This window comes from Monodon monoceros, unplaced genomic scaffold (genome assembly GCF_005190385.1).
Source record: "Monodon monoceros isolate NGI ecotype Baffin Bay Population unplaced genomic scaffold, NGI_Narwhal_1 Super_Scaffold_8, whole genome shotgun sequence".
Classification (NCBI taxonomy): Eukaryota; Metazoa; Chordata; class Mammalia; order Artiodactyla; family Monodontidae; genus Monodon; species Monodon monoceros.
The window spans coordinates 95,872-115,223 of NW_021703785.1; the positions used below are offsets into that span (position 1 = coordinate 95,872).

The window sequence follows — 19,352 nt, forward strand, 5'->3', positions numbered from 1 at the left end:
AACCTGTAGGCACACTGCTCGCAACTTGGCACACTGATTTTTCTACCATGATAATAATTTAAATTATTTTACTGAAAAATACCATTCTTTCTATGGGATAGGCTGCTTATGTTTAAATTGACTAAGACTTTTTTTAAAAATCTCTTTTGTGATATAAGGCTACTTCTGTATTTATTTTTCTTTTAGATGTGTAGCAATGAAGAATTCTGGAAGAGATTTAGAACTTCACAGGATAAACATGCTTTTGATACAAAGAAGACAGGGATAACTATTTACAAGAACTGCTAGCTTTCCACCAAAATGCAGCCTGGCAGAAATTCACACAAAGAAGACAGACAGCATTTTTCTAAACCTAACTGAAGTGACAAAGTTAAAAAATAATGATTAAAACTGAATTTTCATGTAAAAATAACTACGAGTAGACCTTGCCTATAGCTAAGATTGGGTTGAAGCAATTATCTGGTAGATTTAAGTGGGAAAGTCTGTTTTTTAAAAAAACCTCTTGACTCTGAATAGTGTTCTGAAAATAAACTTCTCATTTTTCTTTTTCTTTACTGCTATTAATCTATGAACAGATCAAGAGGATCAAATACCTACTTAATTCTCCACTTTAACCTAATACATGTCCTTAATTTTAAAGATAGGAAGAACAGAATAGAAAGCAAATCTGCTTATAGATGATTATATGTCTTTTCATCAGAGTTAAGACAGACACCAAAATGAGAATTCAGGGAAAGAGATGAAAGTAAATGATCCTTTCTCACAGTGTGATGTGAAAAAATGCACGCCCTGTCCGCGTGGATCTTCCACATGTGCAGAATTCACTCACCCCACGAGGAATGCGGTTGGGGAAGAAACAGTGGGCTGCTGGGAAGTGGCTGGAGCAGCCACTCTCCTTCCTTGGATTTGCTGGATTTGCTGCAGAAACATCCGCAGGTGTTTCACTGCCTTGGGATTTATGAAATGGGAGACGATTACTCAGTAAGTACTACTATTATTTAGCAAGTAAAAACTTGTTTCCGAAGATGGTAAATGAGATCCTTCAAAGGGCCTATATTTCATGTCAGATTTGAGGAATTACTTCAGTTGGTGTCTATGATTTACTAGCAAGGCTGAGAGCAATGAAAATCCCAATAGGCAGCTCCTCTCCTTTGTTATGTTCATGTTTAGAATATAATTACTAAATCACTAAGTAGTTGAATAAAACCAAGGACTGAAATCTAAAATGAGAAACAACAGAAAACATTAAAAGAAAGTTTTGCAGAGGAATTACGAAGAAGTGAAACAGGAGGCCAACCCTCACTCGGGCCCTCAGTCACACGGAGAACTCGGTCCCTCCCCACGACTGTCAGCTGTAATTCCACGCAATGTGTCCACATGAACGGTAATTCTTTCCTTAACATTTTTGCCAGTTCTTAGACATATGATAAACTCAAAGTTTTTCTATAATTGGTAATAAAATCTTCACACATATGTGAACAGCTTTTGATCTTACCAGCCACAGGTTGCTAGACATCCCCAAACCTCAGACACTGTGCGTGCCCTGCCCAGCCAATCTGAAAGCCTACACTGGGAAGTGTGTACCAATATAAAGAGGTATTACTGTTTTAAAACAGTGGTCTCAAAATGAGTTCTGATAATCCCTGAAGGGGTATCTTAGGCACCTTTCAGAGGGTGTAACTATTCAATACTTTTGTATTTATATATTTTTCAGCTTTATTGATATATGATTGACAGATAAAAAATTGTGATGTAGTTAAAGTGTACAATGAAATGATTTGATATATGTACAGTATGAAAGGATTCCCACTAAGTTAATCAATATATGCTCATTGCCTCACATATTTACTTTTTTTTTTTTTGATTAGAATACAAGCTCTACTCAGCAAATTTCAATTATAGAATACAGTATTATCAACTACAGTCACCATATTATACATTAGATCCTCAGACCTTATTCATCTGATAACCCAACATTTGTACCCTTTTACCAACCTCTCCCTACTTTCCCCATGCCCCAGTCCCTGGTAGCCACCATTCTACTCTGTTTCTATGAGTTCAACTTTTTTTTTTAGGTTCCAAATATAAGTGATACCATGTAGTCTTTGTCTTTCTCTGTCTGGCTTATTTCACTTAGCATAATGCCCTCCAGGTTCATCCATATGGTTGAAAATGGCAGGATTTTCTTCTTCTCTAAGGCTGAATAATATTTTGTTGCATATAGATAGATAGAGATATATCTATAGATATCTATATCTATGTAGATATCTCACATTTTCTTTATTCAGTCATCCATCGATGGACACTTAGGTTGTTTCCATACCTTGGCTATTGTGAATAATACTGCAGCGAACATGGGGATACAGATGTCTCTTCAATATCGGGATTGTTTCCTTTGGATACACACCCAGAAGTGGGGCTGCAGGATCATACGGCAGTTCTATTTTTAATTTCTTGAGGAACCTCTGTACTGTTTTCCATAGTATGTATCCGTTTACATTCCTCCAACAGTGCACCAGGGTTCCCTTTTCTCCATACCCTCGCCAACACCCTCGCCAACACTTATCTCTTGTCTTTTTGACAAGAGCCATTCTGGCAGGCATGAGGTGATATCTCATGGTGGTTTTGATTTGTATTTCCCTGGTAACTAGTGATATTGAGCACCTTTTCATGTACCTGTTGGCCATCTGTACTTCTTCTTTGGCAGTATGTCTGTTCAGGTCCTTTGCCCATTTTTAAACTGGGTATAGCTCTTCCTTGACTTATGGTGGGGTTATATCCCAATTAAGCCATCATAAGTTGAAAATATCATTAAGTCAAAAATGCATTTAATACACCTAATCTACCAAACATCGCAGTTAGCTTAGCCTATCTTAAACATGCTCAGAACACTTACATTAACCTACGGTTGGGCAAAATCATCTAATAAAAAGCTATTTTTAATATGGTATTGAGTATCTCGTGTAATTTACTGAATACTGTACTAAAAGTCAAAGCCAGAATGGTCGTATGGGTACAGAATAGTTGTAAGTGTATAAATGGGTTGTTCAGCCTTATGATTGCCTGGCTGACTGGGAGCTGCAGCTCACTGCCACTGCCCAGCGTCATGAGAGAGTATTGTACTGCGTATTGATAGCTGGGAAAAGATCAAAATTCAAAGTTCCTACTGAATGTATATTGCTTTCACACCATTGTAAACTTAAAAAATAGCAAGTCAAACCATTTTAAGCTGGGGACAGTCTGTAAGTGGTTTGGTTTTTCTTTGCTGTTGTGTTGTATGGGTTACTTGTATATTTAGGGCACTAACCCCTTACCAGACATGTGGTTTGCAAACATTTTCTCCCATTTCATAGGTTGCTTTTTTTTAACCTCTTCTATTGTAATTTATTTTTTATTATTTACTTATTTTTCTTAATTTTTTTTGCTGCGTCGGGTCTTATTTGCGGCACACGGGGTCCTCGTTGTGGTGTGCAGGCTTCTCTCTAGTTGTGGTGCGTGGGGTCCAGAGCGCGTGGGCTCTGTAGTTTGCCACATGCAGGCTCTCTCATTGAGGCACGTGGGCTCAGTAGTTGTGGCACGCAGGCTTAGTTGCCCCACGGCATGTGGAATCTCACTTCCCCAACCAGGGATCGACCCCACGTCCCCTGCATTGGAAGGCAGATTCTTTAACACTGGACAACAAGGGAAGTCCCTGTAATTTATTTTTAAACATCACTTCCTTCACAATTATTTGAAAAGGTGTTTAGTTCAGATATTTTTTTTCAAATTAATTTTTATTGGAGTATAGTTGCTTTACATTGTCGTGTTAGTTTCTGCAGTACAGCAAAGTGAATCAGCTATATGTATATATGTATCCCCTCTTTTTTGGATTTCCTTCCCATTTAGGTCACCACAGAGCATTTAGTAGAGTTCCCTGTTCTATACAGCAGGTTCTCATTAGTTATCTATTTTATACATATTAGTGTATATATGTCAATCCCAATCTCCCAATTCCTATTTTGTTGATGGTTTCCTTTGCTGTGAAGAAACTTTTTAGTTCCTTGTAGTAGCATTTGTTTATTTTTGCTTTTGTTGTCAAATGCAAAAAATCTTGCCAAGACCAATGTCAAGGAGCTTGCCCCCATGTTTTTTTCTAGGAGTTTTGTGGTTTCAGGTCTCATAGTCAAGTCTTTAACACATTTTCAGTTGCTTTTGTGTATGGTGTAAGAAATTGCTCCGTTTTCATTTGCATGTGGCTGTCCAGTTTTCCCAACACCATTTATTGAAGAGACTATCCTTTCCCAATTGTATTCTTGGCTCCTTTCTTGAACATTAATTGATCATATATGTATGGGTATATTTCAGAGCTCTCTATGCTGTTCCATTGCTCCATGTGTCTGTTTTTCTGCCAATACCATACTGTTTTGATTACTATAGCTTTGTAATATAATTTGAAATCAGGGAACATGATGCCTCCAGCTTTGTTCTACTTTCTCAAGATGGCTTTGGTTATTTGAAGTCCTTTTTGGTCTTCTTTTGGACTTTTTTTTTTTTTTTTTTGGATACACGGGCCTCTCACTGTTGTGGCCTCTCCTGTTGTGGAGCACAGGCTCCGGACGCGCAGGCTCAGTGGCCATGGCTCACGGGCCCAGCTGCTCCGCGGCATGTGGGATCTTCCTGGACCGGGGCACGAACCTGGGTCCCCTGCATCGGCAGGCAGACTCTCAACCACTGCGCCACCAGGGAAGCCCTTCTGGACATTTTAACAATATTAATTCTTCCAACCTATGAACATGGAATGCCTTTCCACTTATTTGTGTTTAATTCTTTTATGAATTTTATAGTTTTCAGTGTATAATCTTTTACCTTCTTGGTTAAATTTATTCCTAAGTATTTAATTCTCTTTGATGCTACTTAAATGGGATTGTTTTCTTAATTTCTCTTTCTGATAGGTGCACTTCTATACACTAACAACAAACTGATTTCTGTATACAGATTTTGTATCCTGCAATTTTACTGTTTCCATTTATTATTTCTAACAGATTTTTTGTGGCATGTTCAGTGTTTTCTGTACATAGTATGTCATCTGCAAACAGAATATTCGACTTATTTTTAATTTGGATGCCTTTTATTTCTTTTTCTTGCCTATTTGCTCTGGCTAGGACTTCCAGTACTATGTTGAAAAAAAGTTATGAGAGTGGGCATCCCTGCCTTGTTCCTGATCTTATGGAAAAAACTTGCAGCTTTTCACTGTTGAGTATGATGTTAGCTGTGTGTTTGCATATATGACCTTTAATATGTTTAGGGACCTTCCCTCTATACCCAGTTTCTCAAGAGTTTTTACCATGAAAGGATATTGAATTTTGTCAAATGCTTTTTCTGTATCTATTGAGATGATCATATGAGTTTTATCCCTCATTATGTTAATGTGGTGTATCACACATTTACTGATTTGTGTATATTGAGCCATCCTGATATCCCTGGATAAACCACACTTGACATAGTGTATGATCCTCTTAATGTACTGGTCAAGTCAGCTTGCTAATATTTTGTTGAGGATTTTTGCATCAATGTTCATCAGGGATATTGGCTTGTGATTTTCTTTTCTTGTAGTGTCTTTGCCTGGCTTTGGTAGCAGAGTAATGCTGGTCTCATAAAATGAGTTTGGAAGCATCCTGATCTGTTCTACTTTTTAGAAGAATTTGAGAAGGACTGGTATTAATTCTTCATTAAATGTTTAGTAGATTTCACCAGTGAAGCCATCTGGTCCTGGACTTTTGTTTGTTGGGAAGTTTTTGACTACTGATTCAATCTCCTCACTAGTAATTGTTTAGATTTTCTACTTCTTCATGATTCAATCTTGGCAGGTTATAGTTTCTAGGAATTTATCCATTTCTTCTAGATTATATAATCTGTCAGTGTATAATTGTCCATAGTTGTTTCTCATGAGCCTCAGTATCTATGTTATCAGTTGTAATGTCTCCTATTTTCATTTCTAATTTTATTTGTCTTGTTTTTCCCCCCTTAGTCTAGCTAAAAGTTTATCAATTTTCTTTATTAAAAAAACCACAAAAACCCAGTTCTCAGTTTTATTGATCTTTAAAAAAATGATTTTTCTTTTTTAGTCTCTACTTCCTTTTTTTCTGGTCTGATCTTTGTGATTTCCTTCTTTCTACTAACTCTGGGCTTAGTTTGTTGTTCTTTCTCTGGTTCCTTGAAGTGTAAAGTTAGGTTGTTTATTTGAGGTCTTTCTTTTTTCTTGATGTAGGCATTTATCACTATAAACTTCCTTCGTAGAACTGCTTTTGCTGCATCTCATAAGTTTTGATGTGTCATGTTCCCATTTTCATTTGTCTCAGATATTTTTTGATTTATCTGACCCATTGGTTTTTCAGAAGCATGTTGTTTAATCTCCACACATTTTTGAATTTTCCAATCTTCTTCTTCTAATTGTTTCTAGTTTCATACCATTGTGGTTGGAAGAGATGCTTGATATGATTTCAATCTTCTTAAATTTATTAAGACTTGTCTTGTGATCTAATATTTGATCTGTTTTGGAGAATGTTCCATGTGCACTTGAGAATGTGAATTCTGCTGTTGGTTGACATGTTCTGTTAGATCCATATGGTCTAATGTGTAGTTTAAGTCCAATGTTTCCTTATTGATTTTCTGTCTGGATGATTATCCATTGTTGAAAGTGGATCTTGAAGTCCCCACTATTATCTCATTGCTGTCTATTTCTCCCATCATATCTGTTAATATTTGCTTTATATATCTTAGGTGCTCCAATGTTGGGTGCATATTTATAATTGTTAAATCCTCTTGATGAATTAGCCCCTTTATCATTGTATAATGACCTTCTTTGTCTCATTACAATTTTTGACTTAAAGTCTATTTTGTCTGATATAAGCATAGCTAAACCTACTTTCTTTTGGTTTGCATTTGCATGGAATATCTTATTCCATCCCTTCACTTTCAGTCTGTGTGTGCTCTTAAAGCTGAAATGAGTCTCTTTGAAGCAGCATAGAGTTGGATCTTTTTTTTTCCATCCATTCAGCCACTCCTTTTTTCTTTTTCTTTTTTTTAAAATTGATGTATAGTTGATGTACAATATTACATAAGTTACAGGTGTGCAACATAGTGATTCACAATTTTTAAAGGTTAATATATTCCATTTATAGTTACTATAAAATACTGGTTATATTCCCTGTGTTGTACAATAATACATCCTTGTACGTAAATATTTTGTACATAATAGCTTGTACCTCTTAATCCCCTATCCCTATCTTGCCCTTCCTTCCTGCTCCTCCCCACTGGTAACCACTCATTTGTTCTCTATATCTGTCAGTCTTTCTTTTTTGTTTTATTCACTAGTTTTCTTTTTTAGATTCTACACATAAGTGATATCATACAGTATTTGTCTTTCTCTGTCTGACTTATTCCACTTAGCATAATGCCCTCGAAGTCCATCCGTGTTGCTGCAAATTGCAAAATTTCTTTCTTTTTTATGGCTCAGCAGTATTCCACTGTGTGTATGTATGTGTGTGTGTATATGTATATCCCTTCTTCTTTATCCATTCTTCTGTTGATGGACACAGGTTGCTTCTATACCTTGGCAATTGTAAATAGTGCTGCTATGAACACTGTGGTGCACACATCTTTTTGAATTAGTGTTTTCTTTTTTTTCAGATATATACCCAGGAGTAGAATTGCTGGGTCAAACAGTAGTTCTATTTCTAGTTTTTTGAGGACCTCCATACTGTTTTTCACAGTGCCTGCACCAATTTACATTCCCACCAACAATGTATGAATAGGGTTCCCTTTTCTCCACATCCTCACCAACATTTGTTATTTGTGTTCTTTTTGGTGATAGCCATTCTGACAGGTGTGAGGTGGTATCTCAATGTGGTTTTGATTTGCATTTCCCTGATGATTAGCGATGTTGAGCATCTTTTCATGTTCCTGTTGGCCATCTGCATTTCCTCTTTGGAAAGATGTCTATTCAGTTCTTCTGCCCATTTTTTAATTGGGTTGTTTGTTTTCTTGATGTTGAGCTGTATGAGATGTTTATATATGTTGGATATTAACCCCTCATTGGTCATATCATTTGCAAATATTCTCTCCCATTCAGTAGACTGTCTTTTCATTTTGTTGATGGTTTCCTTTGCTGTGCAAAAGCTTTTAAGTGTAATTAGGTCCTATTTGTTTATTTTTGCTTTTATTGCTCCTTGCTTTAGGAGACAGAGCCACAAAAAGATTGCTACAATTTATGTCAAAGAGTGTTCTGCCTATGTTTTCTTCTAGGAGTTTTATGGTTTCTGGGCTTACATTTAAGTCTTTAATCCATTTTATTTTTGTATATGGTGTTAGAGAATGTTCTAATTTTACTGCTTTACATGTATCTTTCTGGTTTTGCCAGCACCACTTATTGAAGAGACTGTCTTTTTGCCATTGTATAATCTTGCCTCCTTTTTCGTAGATTAATTGTCCATAAGTGCATGGGTTTATTTCTGGGCTCTCTATTCTGTTCCACGGATCTGTGTGTCTGGTTGTTGTGCTGGTACCATACTGTTTTAATTACTGTAGCTTTGTAGTATAGTCTGAAGTCAGGGAGCATGATACATCCAGCTCTGTTCTTAAGATTCTTTTGGTTATTTGGGGTCTTTGGTGTTTCCACACAAATTTTAAAATTGTTTTAGTTCTGTGAAAAATGCTGTTGGTATTTTGATAGGGATTGTACTGAACCTGTAGATTGCCTTGGGTTGTATAATCATTTTAACAATATTAATTCTTCCAATCCATGAACACAGTATATCTTTCCATCTGTTTGTGTCATCTTCAATTTCTTTTATGTGTCTTATAGTTTTCCAAGTACAAGTCTTTTACCTCCTTATATAGGTTTATTCCTAGGTATTTTATTCTTTTTGATGTCACGGTAAGTGGGATTGTTTCCTTAATTTCTCTTTCTGATAACTTGTTGTTAGTGTTTAGAAATGCACAGATTTCTGTGTATTAACTTGTGTCCTGCAACTTTACTGAATTCATTCATGAACTCTAGTAGTTTTCTGGTGTCGTCTTTAGGGTTTTCTATATATAGTGCCATGTCATCTGCAAACAGTGACAGTTTTACTTCTTCCTTTCCAATTTGGGTTCCTTTTATTTCTTTTTCTTGTCTGATTGCTGTGGCTAGGACCTCCAATACTACATTGACTAAAAGAACCACTCTGTCTTCAGATTGGAGAATTTAGTTCATTTACATTTAAAATAATTATTGATATGAACTTACATTTGCCATTTTGTTAATTGTTTTCTGGCTGTTTTGAAGTTCCTTTCTTCCTCTTTTGCTCTCATGCTTTCTGACTTGATGATTTCCTTTAAAGGTATGTTTTGATTCCTTTCTCTTTATGCCTTGTGTATCTACATCAGGTTTTTGCTTAGCGGTTACCATGAGGCTTACATAAAACATATTAAAACAGTTCACTTTTAGCTGATAACAACTTAACTTCGAAGGCATACAAAAGCTCTATATTTTTACTTCCCCATCCCACATTTTTTTCTTGGTGTCACAATTTGCATCTATTTTTATTGTGTAGCCATTACCAAATTATTGTAGTTATAGTTATTTTAAAACTTTTGCCTTTTAACCTTTATACTAGTTATAAGTGATTTACCCACTACCATGACAATATTAGAACATTTTGAATTTAACTATATATTTACCTTTGCACCACTGAGTTGTATACTCTCATATGTTTTCCTGTTGGTAATCAGTGGCCTTTTGTTTCAGCTTGAAGAACTCCTATTAACATTTCTTGTAAGGCTAGTCTAGTGGTGATGAATTCCTTCAGCTTTGTCTGGAAAACTCCTTATTCTCCTTCAATTCTGAAGGACAACTTTGCCGGGTATTCTTGGTTGGTGTTTTCCCACCCTCCCCTCCAGTATGTTGAATATAACATCCCACACCCTTCTGACTTGCAAAGTTCCTGCTGAAAACTCCACTGACAGTCTTGTGATGGTTCCCTTGTGCATAACAAGTTGCTTTTCTCTTGCTGCTTTTAAGATTCTGTCTTCTTTAACTTTTGACAATATAATAATATGTCTCAGTGTGGGTCACTTTGAATCCATCTTATTTGGTATTCTTTAGGCTTCCTGTATCTGGGTGTTTCTTTCCACAGGTTATGGAAGTTTTCAGCCATTATTATTATTTTTTAAATAACGTTTCTACCCCTTTCCCTCCCTATTCTCCTTCTGGGACCCCCTATAATGCACATATTGGTCTTCTTGTGGTATCCTATAAGTCCCTTAAGCTATCTTTACTCTTTTTTTTTTTTTCTTTTTGCCCCTCTGACTGGATGAATTCTACTGCCCTACCTTTGAGTTTACTGATCCTTCCCTCCACACGATTTAGTCTGCTGTTGAACTCCTCTATTGAAATTTTCAGTTTAGTTATTGTAAGATTCAGCTCTATGATTTCTGTTTGGTACTTTTTAATATTTTCTATATCTTTGTTGAAATTCATACAGTGTTCCTGCATTGCTCTCCTGACCTCAGTGAGTACCTCTGTGACCATTATTTTGAACTCTACTGGGTAAATCACATATCTCCATTAAGATCAGTTTCGAGATATTTACCTTGTTCTTTTGTTTCAAACATATTCCCCTATTTCTTATTTTCCTTGAGTCTCTGTGTTGGTTTCTGTGCATTAGATAAAACAGCCACCTCTCCCAGTCTTGACAGACTAGTCTCACGTAGAAGATAAACCTTGTCAATCAGCTTGGCCTGAGTATGTGGTTGCCTCTCAAACCTTTATGATTGTCCATGCTACTGTCTTTGTTCTTAGTGGCTTCCAGTAGTGGAAGGTGTGCCAAGACCCATCAATGTCTCAGTCCACTTCCACGCACGTGCAGGCTGATTAGAATCTGGGCTCTCAAGTAGCAACCAGAAGAGTACGCAGTCAAACCCTTCCAGGGAGAATCTGGTAGATGAGTGTTTTTGCCTGCTCCTGTGCGGAGACCTGGGGGGATAGCTGCAGAGAGGGCTCTCATGCACACCTGTCTTGTGGGTCTCATGGACAGAAGCCCCATTGGCTTTCAGAACCAGGTGATTTAAAGGTCCATCCCTCAGATGGGGAGCCTTAAAAGTTGGGGTGCTAGATGTGGCAGCCCTAGCTTTTCTTCAGGAAAAAGCTGGGAACTGGAGGTTCCCTTGCGATTGTATGGTGCTGTGCTGGGGTTTGGGCTTATGGTGAGAGGTTGTCTCCGACTTTCCCACCTGTTTTGATGTGGGTATTGACTCATTTGTCTGGTGTGTAGGAGTCGCTTGGCTAGTTTCTGGATGTTTCTCTGAGGGAACTTCTGTGTGTGTAGCTGTACATTTGGTGTGTCTATGGGAGGAGGGACATTCAGGAGCCTCCGATGTCACCATCTTGGTCCCTCCCTTGGGTATAATTACTCATTAAGAGACTAAAAGACATTACTTGCCTTTTTACTGTGATCTTCTCACGGGTGTATAGTGGAGTTTTCCAGAGGCTAGAATGATGTGTGTTGATGTTATTACTCTGACAGCTATAAAAAGAACATGTGTTTATGTATTCTTGTGCTTAAACATTTTTGCTTTAATTTTGAATACATTAAACATCAATAGATATAATCTAGCTAATAAACAAAAGTCCTTTGGGGTTGTTAATAATTCCTAAGAACGTAAAGTATTCCTGAGACCAAAAAGTATAACAACCATTGTTTTAAACCATGAATCTTGAACACTAACCAACTATGGCCCACAGGCCAAATATGGTGTGCTGCCTGTTTTTATATATTAAGTTTTATAGGAACACAGCCCTGCCCATTCATTTTCTATTGTAAATGTATTTTAAGGCTCACTATGATGGCAGTTTAATCGTTGTGACAGAGACCGTATAGCCTATAAAGTCTAAAGTGTTTGCTATCTAGCCCTTTTCAGCCAGAGTTGATGCTGCTGGATCACCTGGAACTCACTGAATCCACAGCAAGTTCTTCTCTCCCCTCCCCCACCTTCTGGAGCTCATAAGTCAAGAACACGAGCACAGCAATGCTTGAAACTGACTGTATGTCTAACAGTCATAGAGGTTTGTTTAATAATAAATCTCAGTTTTTTATAAACATTTTATATTTTATAAGGAATAGATATAATAAGCAAAATATTCAGATGATTAAAGCTACATTTTAAAAAGCAGTATTTTGTTATATATAATTCTATATAGGAAAAGTACCATAACTGGAGTTCAAATTCATAGCAACTAAAATTTTTATTTAATAAATGGTTCAAAGCACAGTGCCAAAAGCATTAACATTTAAAAATTTCACTAAAAGGAAAAAATACTGTAGAATGCACAGCTGCAGAAAACTATACTAAGTTATCAAAAAACTGCCTCAGACTGCAAAAAGAAAGACTCCAGATGCCATACCTAATTATTCCTCTCTAAAATAATGCCATTTATGTTATAAAACATGAGCACTCAAAAGACTGGAACTCTTTTTTTTAATTCAGTGGCCGTATTGTTAAAAGGGCAACAATTAAAGCTGTTGGGCTTTATATGGTGTTAAAGTTCCTATCAGAGGGAATACAGCACAACAGACTTCAGCTAATCCTTATGACTGAAGGTGCATGAATGACTGAATTACAATGGTTATAAGAAATGAGAGCTGCTCACTTTCCAGAAACTACAGCTCACAGAAAACCAACAAAAAGCACAATGAGATACAGATCATTGACTTACAAATGTGTAAAACTGAAAGTCCAAGTTATTCCTACACCATGTTTAAAATGCTTCAGAATTCACACTGATACAATACTAGCTTTCTTCTGGTTTTGGTCATACTTTTCTGCTTTCTGAAGGAGATTATTTTTCTTCTGCTTTGGCTAAATTACATATACTAGTTTATATCAGAAATGGCCAAATCTATAACTCTGTTGAAAGTTTTAAAAGATCGCTTGAGAATGGTTTCTAGGTATTTCTATGCCACCTTTATAGTTCTAGTTTCTCTATAAGGAGTAGTTTCACCTTGTCGGTTTTATTCCAGGCTAATTTACGTGCTTCCTGAAGGAATGCCCTCTCTAATCCAGAGTGTGGGTGGGAGACCACCCACGTCACCAACATGCACATTGACTCACTCTGCCTCTTCGCTCTTCTCAGCTCCAGCCCCTGGTGAATCTTCCACCTCACCCCTCCTCCCGTCACGGCCCTCCTCAGGGGGTCTTCCATCACATTCACGGGCTCGGTTGCCACCTCTGGGCTGGTACAGCTGCAAGCCTGGTCGGTCCTGCCAGGACAGAGGGCGTGTTACTCTTCCAAGGGCCAGCAATACAGGAGGGGGCAACAGCTCTATCTATTTCTAGGGCCTGATAATCCTAATTATCTAAAGAAAATCAGTCTTGAAGCTAAAAATCAGACTTTTTCACAGCACTATCTCAGAAATCAGGCATTGAGATTAAAAAAAAAAAAGAGCCACGAAAAAGAAAGACAGTTAATAATAACTTGGAAGTAAAGTTAGTGTCTGGGAAACTGTTACTGCTCAAAGCCAGAACACTCTGTGGAATTAATACAATCACGGCATTCCCTCCTATTTTGAGAGGTGAAAACTCAAACACACTCATCTCAGCCCCTCAAACTCGCCACGCAGGGTGGATGCAAAGTCTGGAACATAATGAGGCATGGTCTCTAGAGATATGGCTTTTTAGAGCTATGAACTGAACAGTCACACACATTTGTAATTAGCAATTTCTGTGTAGCTTATTCCTCAACTGTCCCCTTTATGGAAAATGCTAACCAGCCATCATACTAATCTCTTAGAGGTGGTGGGATAAAAACATTCCTGGATAAAGTACATAAAATGAAATGAAACTGCTTCAGGGAATGAGGAAAGCAAAGCCAGGGAAGGACAAAGCGATTCTGCAGGCCAGGACCAGCCTTGGGGAAGCCAGCTAGCTCTGCCGTGGACCCAGCTCTGCCGTGGACCCACCCCTGAGGGAGCCGTCTGCTCATGTGGGTGGAGCAGCAGCCTTAGCCTTCCACGGCCACCTAGGGGCCAGGGCAGTGTGACTCGGGTGGGCACGTCCTATGCTGTTTCTCCAGGGCTCACCACTCACCTTTGCCCACTCCTGGGCTGTGTGTGGAGGCCCCACAGTTACCACCATGGGGTTTACCAGAATGTTCTTTTCCTTAATATCAGCCTGGCCAATGAGAAGGGTGGGAAAGGGCTTGGCAGGCCATACAGACCCGAATCCCGTGTAGACAGAGAGGCAGGCTTCACACACCACCTCTGCCCGGGGCCAAAAGCATGGCTCTGCTTTCGCAGGGTAATGTCTGTGTGTACAGACGGATTCTAGAAGGACATCACAACTCACCTCGTGAGAAAGGAGCTATGACACATAGCACCTTATTACCACTACAGCACCACAGCTTTAACTGAGCGCAAGAGTCACCTCGGGTTCCCACTCCCAAAGCTGTGCCCATACCCGTCACTCACTGCTGCTAAATGAAGAGGCAGGTGAAAAACCAGTGCTCGTGTGAACGAACCCAGCAGAAAGCCCTGAGGTTACAGTAACTGCAGAAACCTCTGAGTATACGGACGGGGCTGGTCAAGGGTGAAGATGAGTAGACTCCCTCTGGCTGGGGCTGGCCTTGCCTTCACTGCAGACACTTTAAAAATCAACATAGCGGGACTTCCCTGGTGGCGCAGTGGTCAAGAATCCGCCTGCCAATGCAGGGGACACTGGTTCGAGCCCTGGTCTGGGAAGATCCCACATGCCGTGGAGCAACTAAGCCCATGAGCCACAACCACTGAGCCTGCGCTCTAGAGCCCACGAGCCACTACTGAGCCCGTGCGCCTAGAGCCCACATTCCGCAACAAGAGAAGCCACAGCAAGGAGAAGCCCGCGCACCGCAACAGAGTAGCCCCCACTCACCACAACTACAGAAAGCCTGCGCGCAGCGACAAAGACCCAACGCAGCCAAAAATAAATAAATAGATTTATAAAAAATATAAATAAATAAATAAAAATCAACATCGCTGATACCCACCACCCCCTGGATGGATCTGCGGGGATTATGCTGAGTGAAAAAGCCAGCCTCAAAAGGTTCCATGCCGTGCTCCCATTTCTACAGCTTCCTGAAATGACAGAATCAGACACAGGACAGAGGGAGGCTGCCAGGGTCGGGGGCGGCGGGGCACGTGGATACGGCCTGCAGCCCAGGCCTCCGTGCCCTTGGCTCACCTAGACGCCAGGCTGTGAGGGCTGGCCAGCACCACGGGGCCGGGCCTGGCAGGGAGATGACCCGTTACAGTGCTCCTCTGTGACGATGTGATCCCAATGCCATGCCGGTTGTGCAGAGCTGGCCTGGGTGTTTACGGCCACCTCATTATCCACTAATAATCAGAATGCTCTTGGAGGGGGATCACCTCCCCCCACAAACACATCAGAAACACATCTACCTGTGGAATGGTTCTCACAGAAACTGGCAGAAGACCCTCTACACAGCCAAAGCTGCAAGAGCTCCATGTAACTGGTCTGGACAGAAGGAAAGGCACCAGGTCAGGACCTGTGCCCCGGGGAGATCTGTAAGGAGGAGAAAGTCCTCGTGGGTGGACCCTCGCCCTGGGGAGCAGGCAGGCTGGGCAACACCCTGGGCATCCCAGTCCTAGGGTCCCGCACGGAGGAGACGGCCCCCCGGCCTGCTGGGAAATCCGCTGAGACAGACAGAGGTGCTGGAGAAGCTGGGACTCTACTCACAAGGAGTGCCTTGTGCAGCGTGCTGACAATCAGGGCGGAGAGAGCTTTGCAGTCGCAGCTGCCACCTCTCTGCACTCCAGATCTGAAGGGGTGAACACCCTGGCATGGCTTCCTGCACACCACAGCCTGGCGTGAGATCTGGGCAGAGACTCGGCCTAGCAGTGAAGAGACAGACCTGTGTCTCGGGTGGGGTCCAGGTGGGGCGGCAACAGCCATTGTCAGTGTGAGCCCCTGGCTCCACCCAGTCCACATGGCAGCTTAGTGCTGGATCTGGGGCAGACCGGTCTCACACAGCAGTGCAGCCACCTCAATTCCTGTACCCACAACGTCCCAACCCCCAGCCCCAGCCTACTCCACACCACAGCCTTGCGTGAGATCTGGGATGAACACAACAGAGAAAGGGATGCGACCCCGGGCTGCTTCTGAGCAGAACTGTGGACACCTACACAGGTGACGCCTAGGTCATCTGTGGCCTCAGCTGCGTCAGCACTCACCTCCTTTGGGGCAGACACTCAAGAGCAACGGAGCCTGACTGAACTCGACCCTCAGGGCTTCTACTCCAACAACTGGGGAGCAGAGCCCCCACCCCCGACAGGGCAGTGACAGCCACGGAGCAGAGAGGAGGCCCCACCTCACAGCCAGCCCAGGCTCTGGATAGTACAACACTGACCACACCCCTATCAAGGGGCTTACGGACAGCACACCCTGAGGAATGACGTGGCTGGTGGGCATACCAAAACCAGCCCTGGCACCAAAAACACTGAATACACACCATCTGCACAGGGACAGTCCCACATAAAAACACACTTTCAAGACCTCAGTAGATAACTCTTTCTCCTAAATTCTTAGAGACAGAGAAAATTAAGTAGAGTGAAAAAGCAGAGGAACTCCCAATTAAAAGAACAAGAGAAATCCCCTGAAAGAACAAATAATGAAACAGAGCTCATCAGTCTACTGGACCCCAAGTTCAAAAAGGAGGTAATAAAAGTGCTACCTGAATTAAGAAAGATTATTGATAGAAATGTAGATCACTGTAACAAGGAACTAGAAACTATAAAGATGAACCAACCCAAAATAGGCAATTTCTGTGAGAAAAAACAATCAAGCAATGAACAGCAGACTAAGTGACACAGAAGAATGTGTAATGGAAATCACCCAATCAGAGAAGAAGACAGAAAGACAAATTTTTAAAAAATGAAAACAAAATATGAGATCTATGGGATAATATAAAATGTGCCAACCTACACATAATAGGGATTCCAGAAGGAGAAGAGAGAAAGAAGGGGATTGAAAATGTATTTGAAGAAATTATGGTTGAAAACTTCCCAAACCTAAAGAAGGACACACATATCCAGGTATAGGAAGCACAGAGGGTCCCAAACAAGATGAATCCAAACAGACCCACACCAAGACACAGAATTAAGATGACAAAAGTGAAAGATAAAGAGAGAATTCTAAAGGTAGCAAGAGAAAAACAAAGAGTTAGTTACAAGGGAACCCCCAGAAGGCTATTAGCTGATTTCTCTGCAGAAACTTTCAGGCCAGAAGGGAGTGGCATGATATACTCAAAGTCCTGAAAGGGAAAAACCTGCAACTAGGATACTCTACACAGCAAGATTATCATTTAGAATAGAAGAAGAGATAAAGAATTTCTCAGACAAGCAAAAACTAAAAGAATTCAGCAATACTAAACCTACCCTTAAAGAAATATTGAAGGGTCTTCTCTAAATAGAAAGGAAGCAAGGATCTATAGGAAAGGCAAGTATATAAAATGATTGGAGATCACTTAAATAAGCCAGTACCTAGGTTAAAAAACAATTTTAAAAAATTGTAAAAGCAATTATAACTACAATTAACAGTAAAAGGATAAGCATGAACATGTAAAACAGGACATTACAAGTCACAAAATGTGGGGGAGGGGAGTTTTAAAATGTAAGTATTTTGGAATGTTTTTGAACTTGAATTACTATCAGTGTAAAGAAAATAGATATAGTGATGGGTTAACATACTCAAACTCCATGGTAACCACAAATAAAAAATATACAATAGATTCACAAAAACCAAAAAGAAAGAAACTCAAGCATACCACAAAAGAAAATCATCAAGCCACAAAAAGAAAAACAAAAAGAAGAAATGAACAAAGAACTACAAAAAACAACTGGAAAACAAGGATTAAAATGTCAGTAAGTACATATTTATTGATAATTACTTTAAATGTCAATGGTCTAAATGCTCCAATCAAAAGAGTGGTAGATTGGATAAAAATACAAGAACCTACAATATACTGCCTACAAGAGACTCACTTCAGGGTGAAAGACACACACAGACAAAGTGAGGGGATGGGAAAAGATATTTCATGCAAATGGAAATGACAAGAAAGCGGGAGTAGCAATACTCATATCAGACAAATTAGACTTTAAAACAAAGGCCATAAAGAAAGACAACGAAGGGTATTATATAATGATAAAGGGATCAATACAAGAAGAGGATATTATACTTGTTATCATACATGTACCCAACAGAGGAGCACCTAAATATGTAAAACAAATACTAACAGACATAAAGTGTGAAATTGACAATAATATAATAATAGCAGGAGACTTTAACACCCCACTGACATCAGATCCCTGGACCAATCATCCAGACAGAAAATCAAGCAACAGAAATCCTAAATGACACAATAGACCAGTTGGACTTAACTGATATCTACAGGACACTGCATCCAAAAAAACCCAGAATACACATCTTTTCAAGTGCGCATGTTACGTTCTCTAGGACAAACCATGTATTAGGTGACAAAACAAGCCTACCAAATTTAAGAGGACAGAAATTACTTCAAGCATCTTTTGTGACCACAATGGTATGAAACTAGAAGTCAACCACAGAAAGGACAATGGGAAAAGAATGAACCCATGGAGACTAAACAACATGCTACTAAAAAACCAATGGGTCAACGATAAAATCAAAGAAGATATCAGAAAATACCTTGAGTCAAAAGAAATGAAGACACAACCTTACAAAAATCTATGGGATGCAGCAAAAGCAGTTCTAAGAGGCAAGTTCATAGCGATACAGGCCTTCTTCAAGAAACAAGAAAAATTTCAAATAAACAACCTAACCTACAACCTAAAAGAATTAGAAAACCAAGAACAAACAAAACCCGAAGCTAGCAGAAGGAAGGAAATACTAAAGATCAGAGAGGAAATAAATGAAATAGAGATTAAAAAAACAACAGAAAAGATCAATAAAACCAAGAGCTGTTTTTTTGTTTGTTTGTTTGTTTTTTTCAGTACGTGGGCCTCTCACTGTTGTGGCCTCTCCCGTTGCAGAGCACAGGCTCTGGACACACAGGCTCAGCAGCCATGGCTCATGGGCCTAGCCACTCCGCGGCATGTGGGATCTTCTCGGACCGGGGCATGAACCCGTGTCCCCTGCATCAGCAGGCGGACTCTCAACCAGGGACTCTCAACTTGCGCCACCAGGGAAGCCCAAGAGCTGTTTTTTTTAAAAGATCAATAAAATTGACAAGCCTCTAGCCAGGCTCACCAAGAAAAGAGCGAGGACCCAAATAAATAAAATAAGAAATGAAAGACATGAAAATAAAA

General features: G+C 39.8%; 1 protein-coding gene across 8 annotated transcripts in view; it reads right to left on the bottom strand.

The window, feature by feature from the left end:
- The window catches only part of UPF3A (UPF3A regulator of nonsense mediated mRNA decay), a 45,658-nt gene that overhangs the window by 7,039 nt on the left and 19,267 nt on the right, over positions 1 to 19,352 (bottom strand). For 3 of the 8 annotated variants that reach the window (XM_029210528.1, XM_029210529.1, XM_029210527.1), the window contains exons 10-12: positions 13,129 to 13,277; positions 11,460 to 11,543; positions 830 to 948 (exon numbers count right to left, since the gene is read on the bottom strand). In XM_029210528.1, coding sequence (XP_029066361.1) covers positions 942 to 948; positions 11,460 to 11,543; positions 13,129 to 13,277 — 240 coding nt within the window. In that variant the 3' untranslated portion in view covers positions 830 to 941. Of the gene's footprint in view, positions 1 to 829; positions 949 to 11,459; positions 11,544 to 13,095; positions 13,278 to 14,560; positions 14,712 to 15,037; positions 15,903 to 19,352 lie in introns of those variants that run through there. The other 5 variants (XM_029210532.1, XM_029210534.1, XM_029210530.1 and 2 more) reach the window with 5 other exon arrangements.